This window comes from Lithobates pipiens, unplaced genomic scaffold, assembly GCF_037356315.1.
Source record: "Lithobates pipiens isolate NorthernLeopardFrog02 unplaced genomic scaffold, aLitPip1_a1.2 Scaffold_22, whole genome shotgun sequence".
Classification (NCBI taxonomy): Eukaryota; Metazoa; Chordata; class Amphibia; order Anura; family Ranidae; genus Lithobates; species Lithobates pipiens.
The window spans coordinates 22324434-22337163 of record NW_027507784.1 but is presented as its reverse complement, the minus strand read 5'-3'; the positions used below and the strand labels follow the sequence as shown (position 1 = coordinate 22337163).

Genomic DNA, 12730 nt, shown 5'->3' with positions numbered 1-12730 from the left:
ACTCAAGCGGAAGGTATGTGGTGGTGGTAGTGGTGGTGTTGTTGGTGGTAGTGTCTTTGGGGGTGCACATAGCAGAGAGTGAAGAAGAGGGTGCAGATCGAGAGGATGAGGAGGGTGCAGAAGAGTAAGGCTGAGTGAGCCACTCAACCAAGTCTGGTGCGTCCTTTAAAGTAATTGAACACACCTTCTGCAACTTCCCACTTTGGCTCAAGGCTGTTGCTCCTGCCCTACCCCTACCACCCCTGCGGAAGGGCCTGCCTCTTCCTCTGCCTGTCATTTTTTAAATCACCCTGTGACAAAACTCTTAGTCCCTATACCAATGAAGGACTGCTGCAGTATAGGGCAGCGGTCAGCAGTGGTGCACCTCAACCCTATGTATTGTGGACCGATAGCGGTCCTTACAGAACAGCAGACTGTACCGCACTCAACCCTATGTACCGTAGCACCCTAGACCAAGTTACCAGTCCTTATAAGAACTTTTGTGGACCAAGCAGGTTGTGTGTTAGTGTTTAGCAGACTGTACGTCAGTCCCTATACCAATGAAGGACTGCTGCAGTATAGGGCAGCAGTCAGCAGTAGTGCACCTCAACCCTATCTATTGTGGACCGATAGCGGTCCTTACAGAACAGCAGACTGTACCGCACTCAACCCTATGCACCGTAGCACCCTATACCAAGTTACCAGTCCTTATAAGAACTTTTGTGGACCAAGCAGGTTGTGTGTTAGTGTTTAGCAGACTGTACGTCAGTCCCTATACCAATGAAGGACTGCTGCAGTATAGGGCAGCAGTCAGCAGTAGTGCACCTCAACCCTATCTATTGTGGACCGATAGCGGTCCATACAGAACAGCAGACTGTACCGCACTCAACCCTATGTACCGTAGCACCCTAGACAGACCAAGTTACCAGTCCTGATAAAGAGCTTTGTGGAACAAGTGAGTTGTGAATGTTTAGCAGACTGCAGCAGAAGGGCAGCAGTCAAGTATAATATTCTTTCTATATTTGGAAGAAAGAATATTATACGTGTACAAGCCTATTACCATACCACTGATACCAGTCCTGAAAAGAACCTTTGTGGAACTAATAGTAACAGCAAGTCTTTAAACTGACCCTCACTGCCTGACAACACTGCTTCCTTCCTGTCCCTATACAAAGTGGCAAAAAACAGTAGACTGGAACGATTAGTGGTTACTGGAACAGCTCTTTTGTGGATCTGATAGTAACAGCTAATGATGATGATGATGATGATGATGATGAAAGACTAATCTGGCTGTCCCTGTAGCACACACCGTCCTTTCCCTTTCTCTAAACTGACAAAAGACACTCAGGCTGCTGCAAGAATCAGTAGCACAGCAAACCTATATACACCTAACACCTATACCAGTCCTGAAAAGAACTTTTGTGTACCAAATAGCTAGCGTTTTATCTGTCCCTACTCCACACAGCAACCTTTCCCTATAGTGACAGAAGAAAGAATGTAAAATGGCCACCGGATCGGGTGTATTTATAGGTTAGGGGGAATGTCCAAGTGTCCATGTGCTGTCATGTCTCAATTGGCTGTCCTGCACCCCATGATAAACGTGTCATCAAAGGTCAAAGTTCTTTTACACATTAAACACGTAAGTCCGCCGGGGCGAACGACGGGAAAAGGCGAGCGAACGAGCGGACCGCGAACGACCGAAATTCGCCGCGAAACGACCGCCGGGCGAACCGTTCGGCCATCATTATTCTTTATCACGGTGCTGCTGTCAGTGCTGTATATCACGGTGCTGGTGTCAGTGCTTTATGTCACGCTGCTGATGTCAGTGCTCTCTATCACGGTGCTGGTGTCAGATCACTCTATCACGGTGCAGGTGTCAATGCTGTATGTCACGCTGCTGATGTCAGTGCTCTCTATCACGGTGCTGGTGTCAGATAACTCTATCACGGTGCATGTGTCATTGCTGTATGTCACGCTGCTGGTGATCATCTCCTGCACCCTCTTCTTTGCCTACCCTGACCTTCCCTCTCCTCCATTGCCTCCATGCGCTCCACAGTCCTAAATTGTCACAACAATTTCACATTTAGAAAAAGAATGCTTGCAGTTGTCGATCTCAGATTCACCTCATACATGTGTTATCTCATTGGCCATGTGGTGGGACTATGTTTGCACAGCTAGTAATTATTTTGTGGCTGCAAATTTGACCTGTAGGTTTGCAAAGTTCACCTCCCATTGAAGTCAATGGGGCCCGCTGCGAACGTTCCGTTTCGCGAACTATCGGTTCGCGGTCCGCGTTCGCGAAACAGCCCATTGGAAGTTCATCCATCACTATCAGTGAGTATGAGCTGTTTTTACAGCTTTTTACTAACTGATCACCACACAGTGTAAACACACATGTCACCACAATACACATGTCACCACACATGTCCCCAAAACACACATTTTCCCAAATAAAAAAACACATGTCCCCCACATATGTCCCACTAAAATCACATGTTCCAATGATTATCTGCACACATATGTACATGATTATCTGCACACATCTGTACATGATCATTTGCATACATATGTCCGTGATCACACAAACCAATTATTATACACTTAACGGAATTTTTTTTACCAAAAACATGTAGCAGAATACATTTTAGCTTAAATTTATGACATTTGATTTTATTGGATTTCTTTTAAAATAGAAAAAAGAAAATATTGTTTTTTTTCCAAATTTCCGCTTTTTTTGCACTTATATCGCAAAAAATAAAAAACGGAGTCGTGAATAAATACCACCTAAATAAAGTTCTATTTGTGCGAACAAAATGATAACAATTTCATTTGGGTACAGTGTAGCACGACCGCGCAATTGTCATTGAAAGTGTGAGAGCGATGAAAGCTGAAAATTTGGCTGGGAAGGAAGGGGGCGAAAGTGCCCTGTATTGTAGTGGTTAAGGCACAAGTCCAACGTGGAAACGAGTAATCACTTGCACAATCCACTTGTTGTAACCCATGGCCAAAACACTTTGGACACAGCTCCTTGTTAGAGAACACCACTTCCCAGGGTGTGAAGCATTTCCGAGCCGGTATCGCAGAGCCTGTAAAAATCTCCTGCAACTCATTTTAACTCGCCCTCAGTGACATGTCCAACTGTTGCTACTGGATACGGGAAATGCATGATATCACAACAGTATGTGAGGAGACTATTGCCAGTGGAAGGGCCAAGCATAACACCCCTTAACTACCAAAGTACCAGTCGTCCTTTCTTTTCACCCATTGCCTATATGGTTGGCTGCATTTAGAAAATTATATATGCACGGTTGTCCTTAGCAACAGCAATATAGCTTACAGTAGACAGTATCCTACATGCTGGACTCTCTGTACTGTATTTTCTCTAACTCTCTAGTCCATAGTTGTAAGCCCTGTTCTTTTTATATGCCAGGCATGCATCCCTTGGGAGACTTCAGGCCAGGCATTTAAAGGAACAACAAAGGTCTTTACTGAAGTAGTTCAGTATAATACAGAAAAAGTTCAATAACTCCATCTTCATACACATTTCCATGACATAATCATACCGCGATTTATCAGCAAATAAAAGCAATCCTTCCAAGGCAAGTGTTTATTTAGTCAATACATCCAAAGGAGTAGCAAGTAATCCCTTAAGGTCCATGATTTGGCAGTAAGTCCATATTTGTTAACTAAAAGTCCATGTAGGTCCTCAGATTCCCAACCCCATGTGGAACCTTGTAAAAATAATAAAATAAAGTCAGCGCGCTTTCAGAAAATTGTAAACAGCCCCATGCAATAAGTGTAGATATATAGTTCACCAATAACCAATTATAACAAAATAGAACTAAAATAATAATAACGTTATGGTTATGGGTATAAAACATATAAAACTCCACTTCAGCCTTCATTCAATGCTTGGAAGCACCGGTAGTACCAATCCGTCACCAATGGTAGAAATACACACTCACCAGAGGGATATGCTGTCTGTTACTAGAACAGCAATAAGCACTTTGTGTAAATGGCATCCAGCATCACCACTCTCGCTCCACAGATGGTAGGACCGCTCTATTGCACTCCACCAGGGCATAGTACCAGAGGTATCTGCATGGAGTCACCAACCAAAAACAATATTTTTGCTCATAGTGTAGTAGTTGAATATTTCCAACTGTATATTCAAAACATCCAGTATAAAAAAAAAATAATGTAGGTAATTAGAAGACTCTGGACGGCTGCACTCCAAAACAAAATCGGTGCCTTTATTCAAAAAATCACAGGAGCACTACAAGTGACATCACAGCAAGAAGCAACAACAGCTAACGCGTTTCACACTACAGAAGCACTCTCTGTAGTGTGAAACGCGTTAGCTGTTGTTGCTTCTTGCTGTGATGTCACTTGTAGTGCTCCTATGATTTTTAGAATAAATGCACCAATTTTGTTTTGGAGTGCGGCCGTCCAGAGTCTTCTAATTACCTACATTGTCTTCATGTTGTGGCTCGCACCCGGATCTCTCTGCCTGGAGAAGCTATTTTTGTGCTTTCTGGATGTGCCTAGAGCGGTGGTACTTCTCTTATCTGACTTTCTGGACCTTTGTATTCATAAAAAAAATGGTATAAAAACAAATGCCACTTTCAAACTCACATAAGGGGCCACCAAACCTGCAGAGAGTGGTGGCACGACCTCTAGCCCTTCACAGTGTAGCTCTATGTACGGTTCACACAAATGCACCTCATCAGAAGATGTCTGTTTTGTTTGTTTGTCTACAGTGGCCATTATGTAGCCTTTTCCTGGAGCTCCAATACCATGTGGAACCCTGACTGGGCCCCCCAGATGGGGGCACAGACCGAGTGACAGCTACATCTTGACAGTCTTTTTAGCAGACTCCTATTGGAGCACAATCCTAGACAGACTGCTAGCTAGGCTTGTAAGCAGGTGCATCCAAATGGCTAGTCTTTTTTTCCGCTGTCCTGACTCATGCCTGGCTTTACATAATAATTATTACAAGATACAATGTAATTACTTTACACCTTTTATTAAGCAAACTCTGGTTTACTTGTTGTTTGTTCATCTTAGACCAATTCTCAGAAGACACCAACATCTCAGAGATCCGCCATCGGTGTCTTCACTGTGTCAGAAGAGGGTCATATCAGTTGGCTAAGGAGATTGCTGTCATCAGACATCTTTGGACAAAGAGAAGTCACCTATCATGAAATGCCATCATATGATGATGTGGGACTTGAAGAGGGACAAATTCAATGCGTAGCAGCAATCTTATATCACACTACGAAGAATGGATCCGCTGTCACTCCACAGGGGGAATTTCTGTACCGCAGAGTAACAGAACAGCTGGTACATACATTAGGTAAAAGTCTTTCTGATGAAAATATTGTATCTACTTTTTTTAAAACTGTCAAAAGTTATAATACTTCTACTTTGTATTATAGGTATAGTATAGATAGGTACAAAGTTACACTTCATTTTTAGTACTTAACCACTTGCCGACCGGCGCACGAACATTTACGTCAAAAGAATGGCACGGACAGGCAAATGGGCGTACAGGTACGTCCCTTTAAATTTTCCGGCGTGTGGTCACGTGCGCGTCACCAGCATTGCAGGTGTGACCCTACTGCGAGCTCCGTGAGTGTGATCGCGGGTCCCGCAATTGTCTCACGGAGAGGGAGAACTGGGAAATGCTGATGTAAACAAGCATTTCCCCATTCTTCCTAGTGACAGGACACTGATCACAGCTCCCTGTAATCTGGAGCGGTGATCAGTGTCGTGTCACATGTAGCCCCTCCCCCCCACAGTTAGAATCACTTCTTAGGACACACTTAACCCCTACAGCACCCCCTCCTGGTTAACCCCTTCACTACCAGTCACATTTACACAGTATAACCAATGCATTTTTAATCGCAACGATTGCTGTATAATTGTGAATGATCCCAAAATAGCAGCAAAAGTGTCCCATGTGTCCACCATAATGTTACAGTCACGATAAAAAAAAATCGCTGGTCGCCGCCATTACAAGTAAAAAAAATATATTATGAAAAATGCCATAAAACTATCCCCTATATACGCTTAATGTGAGTATTTTTTAACAAAAAGATGTAGAAGAATACATATCGGCCTAAACTGAGGAAAAAATATTTTTTTCATATATTTTTTGGGGATATTTATTATAGCAAAAAGTAAAAAATAATGCGTTTTTTTTCAAAATTGTCGCTCTATTTTTGTTTATAGCGCAAAAAAGAAAAACCGCAGAGGTCAAATGCCACCAAAATAAAGCTCTATTTGTGGAGAAAAAAAGAACGTCAATTTTGTTTGGGAGCCACGTCGCACAGTGTCGAATCTCAAAAAGTGCTCTGGTCTTTGGCCAGCCATATAGAGCGTGGCTTAAGTGGTGTTACTAAACCCACAATGGTAAAATCAGTCTGTATATGCAGTAAAACATGTTTGTTATACTCACTTTGAAGCTTAAGGGGTTATTCCTTCCCATTTTCTGCAGTCCCCAATCCATCTCCTGGTAGAACAGAGCCTTGGGGGCACCCGACACATTCCTAATTGGTGTGTATTGTTAGAGAGTTTTTGAGGGAGGCGGTGGAAAACTTTTGACTCAGCAGAATAGGGGTGCAATGCCAGACTCCGGCAGACAAACCTTGCAGCTTTCAGCCCGCACCTTCATGGGCTGGCTATAAAAAGTATGTACACGACAAGTAGAGGCGCAAAAGATCAGAAAATAATATACTCCAGAGGGCTGTCTGTATAAAGTTATATTGGACGATAATATGAATGAGAACTTTTAGTTCTCAAGTCCCGTGAAAGTGTCTTTGAGTAGGACTTTGGAATGCAAGGCTTGAGTAGGACTTTGGAATGCAGGGCTGCCACCACAGGGAGCTGAAACCAGGCTCCTAGACTGTTGCAGGAAAAGAGAAGAAGAAGGGGGCGCCTCTGGGTGTAGATTTTTAAAAGGCAATTTATTCACAGGTAAAACAAACAGATGATGCACTCACATTTTCCAAGGCATAAAAAAGCATGTAGAATACAAGGGGGGCGGTTTTTTCATCTGATTCGTCCGTCACATAGGATCCGGTCCGCGGGTGTCATGTTGTCCTCTCCTGGCGTTACCACGAGTTTGTTGTTAAGCCGGCTTGGTGGACGCAGAGGATGTGTTTCCAAAGCGAGGCTTGGTTAGCGGTGACACGCGGGTCGTGGGGTTGTGACGTCACGGCGGGCGACGCGTTTCCTGAGCGTTCGGGTCCAGGTGGAGAGACGACCGCGCTCTTTCATCAGGCCAAGCATGCTTTTTTATGCCTTGGAAAATGTGAGTGCATCATCTGTTTGTTTTACCTGTGAATAAATTGCCTTTTAAAAATCTACACCCAGAGGCGCCCCCTTCTTCTTCTCTTTTCCTATAAAAAGTATGTAGTGTGTATCTAACACAGGGTGGTTCTGTGGATACACTGCAAAACAAAAATTCCAAATGCCACATCCTTTCAACAATTTGAATTAAAACAAAGAAAAAAGAAGACAGAAAAGGGAGAAACACAAAAAACCTCAAAAAATTTTTGGTTGTTTTGGACTTTTTAGGCATACTACTGTAATTAAATATACAGCATAAAAAATAAAATACTGAAGAAAAAGTTATATATATATATTTTAAGCATAAGAAAATATATTTATTTAAAAAACAATAATAAAACACATCGAGTACTGTTTTTATATAACCTGTCTATCTTCATACAATTTTACATCATATCCATGTCTATTTCCATCAGATATATATACCCAAAGGTAAACAAATATACATTAATACTTATTACACAGAGAAGAAGAGGGTATAGTGGACAGGGTATTAATTACAGAACCGATCTTAGAAATACTTTGGCGCTCTACATGTTTCGCGTTATTGCCAACGCTTCCTCAGGAGCTTTTATCAATTTTTTTTTCTTAATGGGAAAGAGGAAACCCAAAAAACAGTTGTGCCAAAGGGCAGAAATAACAAATAAGAAAAGATTTCTCTAAGCAGATAGGGCGATTTTCACATCGACATCACGCTTTTACTTATATAGGAGCCTGCGATTAGCATAGAGACTTCAAATAATTGTAGTGTAAAACAGGAGCGGGCGATGATTTTGCACCATAATCTCTTAGTTTAGAGTGGCCAGGTTCTCCATCTCTTCAATCTTTCCAATGGAACAAGGAGCGGATAGACTTGTTTCAATGGTTGGAAGTTTAAAGGTTCAAGGGAGGGGGACCATCTAGCCCCTCCAGTGTCCAGTTGGAAAATGGGACCGCCGTGCACTAAACTTCATGGGCTGGCTGTTTACAAGATGCAGGGCTTCACCAGCGACCTTGCAGTCTATTTAAAATTACAAGCCATTGAGCAATGGCTGGCGATAGTTGCATTTCGTGCTTTCACAGGAAACTGTGAATGAATGATTCGCCCATGTGGGCAGAGCCCCGCACAGCCGCGTTATTTTTAAATAGTGACAGTGGGTGCTGGGAGAAGCTCCTCAGCTCCCTGTCACAGAAAGTTTCTCTGTCTCTTTTCAAAATCAATGGTTCCCTATGGGAGCCCATTGATTTGAATAGAAGTCGCATCAGAAGTCGGATCAAGATGATCCAACTTGCGGTGCGACTTGTGTGCTGAGAATCTTGAAGGGGGACCCCTTGGGTTCCCCCCAAGATCCATACCAGACCCTTATCCAAACACACAGCCTGGCAGGTCAGGAAAGAAGGGGGACTAGCGAGCGCCCCCTCCAGGTACTAGCTTTGCAGCTTGTTTTTTTAAACACCCATGGGCATGTAGCCTTACAGTTGAATTCTGCTTTCAAACTTACTTGAATGGTTGCATTGTTGGTGTACAGAACCACCCTAGCAATGTAGTTTCCTGCTCATCTGATTGGATCATTGCTGTTCTCAGCAGTTTTTCTTTTAAAAGCTGAGGCTGATTATGTGACTATAACAGGAAGCTCCTCCCATTTAGCGCACAGGATGCAGGAATTGGCTGCAGGTGGTAGTATGTCTGTGGGATCTACATGGCACATTAGCTGAGTGAGATTTACTAACATATTCGTTTGCATGTACCAATAGGTGTCACTGATCAGAGGAAGACTGTTCCTCAACAATCTTTTGATGAAATCTGCCCATTATTAGTTATTGATCTCTTCCTTGTACACAGGAAAGGACAATGTGATTGTGCTGATTGATGATCTGCAAAGTGTTGCAGATAGAAAATGGGTGTTGTGGATCAAGTCCAAGATCGAAAAATGGGCTGGTGATCTCCTCTATATAACTCCGGAAGAAAAATACTACAAAGAGCGACTGGTTCAACGACTAAAGAGCCTAAAGCTGTTCCGACAACCTCCAGGTAATCTTCCTCAACTCTCTTTACCCAGAACTATAGGAATATGCTGGTTTATTTTATTATTGTGGAGTTTAGAGTCAGAAGCAGTGGCGGTGTGTCCATAGAGGGTGCAGGAGCGCCGCCCCCTCTCTCCTGCCCCCATCATTCTCCACTAAATACATTCATTTATTGCATGAATCTATCTATTGTCGCCGCTGCTGTCCCCTACTCAGGTGCCCGGCCCCTTGTCGGGCACCACGCATCTGAATTACATTGGCGGGGGTGTTTTTGGAAGTGCCTGATTAGAGCCATTGGCTCTAATAGGCATCCTGATTAGAGCTGTGTGCTCTAATAGGCTTCCAAATTGGTAAACAGCGGGCGCACTGCTGTCCGTTCGCTGCTTACACCCAGTGTTGTGTTAGGGAATCAAACAAATAGCTTTCCTAACACTAACCCGCCTCTCAGCCAATCAGGTGCACTGGGTCTGGTTACCTGTCACCTGATTGACTGAAGCGATAGGCACTGTGATTGGATGCTTATCAGACGCCCAATCATAGCAGAAGACATCGAGGACTCGGAGGGAGTGTGGGTCTGGTTCTGGTTCACTGGGTTCTGGTTCACTGGGTCTGGTTACCTGTCACCTGATTGACTGAAGCGATAGGTTCTGGTTACCTGTCACCTGATTGACTGAAGCGATCTGGTTCACTGGGTTCTGGTTCACTGGGTCTGGTTACCTGTCACCTGATTGACTGAAGCGATAGGCGCTGTGATTGGATGCCTATCAGACGCCCAATCATAGCAGAAGACATCGAGGACTCGGAGGGAGTGTGGAGGACAGCTCTGACCCGAGACATGTAAGTGCCATGCAGGGGGGGGCACACTGGCAGCATTTGATGGGGCAAACTGGTGTCAATTGATAGGGCAAACTGGTGGCAATTGATGGGGCAAACTGGCAGCAATTGATGGGGCACACTGGTGGCAATTGATGGGGCACACTGGTGGCAATTGATGGGGCAAACTGGTGGCAATTGATGGGGCACACTGGCGGCAAATGGGGCACACTGGCAGCAATTGATGGTTACAATAGCAGCATTTGATGGCACAGTGGCGGCAGTTTATGGGTACAGTGGCTGCGCTTGATGGCACAGTGGCAGCGTTTAATGGGCACAGTGGTGGCAATTTATGGGTACAGTGGCTGCGTTTGATGGGCACACTGGCTGCGTCTGATGGACACAGTGGCGGCAATTGATGGGCACAGTAGCTGCGTTTTATGGGCACAGTGAGGCTGCAATTGATGTTTTTATTTTATTTTTCAATCTGTTTGCACCCCCCCAAAAATGTTGAGCACCAGCCGCCACTGGTCAGGAGTTGACTATTACGTTCTGGGCAATAATGTCAGAGGAGATGACAACAGGAGAGCCAAATCTAAAGAATTATTTTTAAAACTAGTGGTTTTGGTTTATTCGAGTTAACAGTTGATGTGGAATATTAGATAAGAATTGTATTGTGGTCAGAACTATGAATGTATTTCTATATTTTCCAGAATATCGTACAAGAACAGACCCCGTTCAACATAAATTATTGGGAAAATCAAGTGTGAGTAAATGAACAGCAATACCTCAGTGTACTAACATTCTACATTTTGTGGTTTTGTATTTTATAAATTTATATTTTCTTCTTCTCAGATACAATCAGCTCCAGCTAGTTCTGTCATTGGCATCTTCTCCCGTTCTGAGAAGTCCAAGTGTAGCTGGTTGGAGAGACTGCTGTCATCTAAAGAATTTGGAAACCACCAAGTCGTATTTCATCAGATTTCTCCTGGCAATTTGAAGGAATTTCAATCGCTGGTATCACTTTGTAAATTTGGGATCCTGTATCACTGCATGGGTCGGGGGTACCAATATCTCACAGATCAGAAGACTTCTTTGTATGATGAAGAGCTGCTATACTTGTCGACTAGAATTGGTAAGAATCCAGGTTAAGATGTCATTACCCTATGGTTCAATAACACTCGCTTATTTTCTTAAGAAGGAAGGGTTTCCTGCAAGATAAGTCTTCTCCCAATGTATCGTTTGTTATATATACTGTATGTTTCCTAGCAGGAAGATTATTTAGAGTTAAGGCTACACATGTACAGTGCCTTGAAAAAGTATTCACACCCCTTGACATTTTCCACATTTTGTCATGTTACAACCAAAAACATCAATGTATTTTATTGGGATTTTATTTGATAGATCAACACAAAGTGACACATAATTGTGAAGTGGAAGGAAAATGATAGATTGTTTTCAAAATGTTTACAAATAAATATGTGAAAAGTGTGGGGGGGGGGGGGCATTTGTGTTCAGCCCCCTTTACTCTGATACCTCTAACTAAAAATCCAGTGGAACCAATTACCTTCAGAAGTCACCTAATTAGTAAATAGAGTCCACCTGTGTGTAATTCAATCTCAGTATAAATACAGCTGTTCTGTGAAGCCCTCATAGCTTTATTAGAGAACCTTACAGAATAAACAGCATCATGAAGGCCAAGGAACACACCAGACAGGTCAGGGATAAAGCTGTGGAGAAGTATAAAGCAGGGTTAGGTTATAAATAAATCTTCCAAGCTTTGAACATCTCAAAGAGCACTGTTCAATCCATCATCTGAAAATGGAAAGAGTATGGACCAACTGCAAACCTACCAGGACATGGTCAGCCACCTAAACTGACCAGGCCGGGCAAGGAGAGCATTCATCAGAGAAGCAGCCAAGAGGTCCATGGTAACTCTAGAAGAGCTGCAGAGATGCACAGCTCAGGGGGGAGAATCTGTCCACGGGACAACTATTAGTCGTGCTCTTCACAAATCTGACCTTTATGGAAGAGTGGTAAAAAGAAAGCCATAAGAAGTCCTGTTTGCAGTTGGCAAGAAGCATAGTGAGAGGGAGGGGGGCACAGCAAACATGTGGAAGAAGGTGCTCTGGTCAGATGAGGCCAAAAGTGAAGTTTTTGTCTTAAAAGCAAAACACTATGTGTGGTAGAAAACGAACACTGCACATCACCCTGAACACACCATTCCCACCGTGAAACATGGTGGTGGTAGCATCATGTGGTGGGGATGGTTTTCTTCAGCAGGGACAGGGAAGCTGGTCAGAGTTAATGGGAAGATGGATGGAGCCAAATACAGGGCAATCTTTTAAGAAAACCTGTTAGAGTCTGCAAAAGACTTGAGAACGGGGCAGAGATTCACCTTCCAGCAGGACAACGACCCGAAACATCCAGCCAGAGCTACCAAGGAATGGATCAGATCAAAGCATATTCATGTGTTAGAATGGCCCAGTCACAGTCCAGACCTAAATCCAATTGAGAATCTGTGGCAAGACTTGAAAATTGCTGTTCACAGACGCTCTCCATCCAATCTGACAGAGCTTGA

At 43.5% G+C, this 12730-nt stretch overlaps 1 protein-coding gene across 1 annotated transcript in view; it reads left to right on the top strand.

The window, feature by feature from the left end:
• LOC143923399 (uncharacterized) overlaps positions 1-12730 on the top strand; it is a 139003-nt gene that overhangs the window by 124266 nt on the left and 2007 nt on the right. The window contains exons 10-13 of the mRNA XM_077447057.1: positions 5047-5335; positions 9155-9343; positions 10863-10915; positions 11005-11284. Of these exons, the coding sequence (XP_077303183.1) occupies positions 5047-5335; positions 9155-9343; positions 10863-10915; positions 11005-11284 (811 nt within the window). The remainder of the gene's footprint in view (positions 1-5046; positions 5336-9154; positions 9344-10862; positions 10916-11004; positions 11285-12730) is intronic.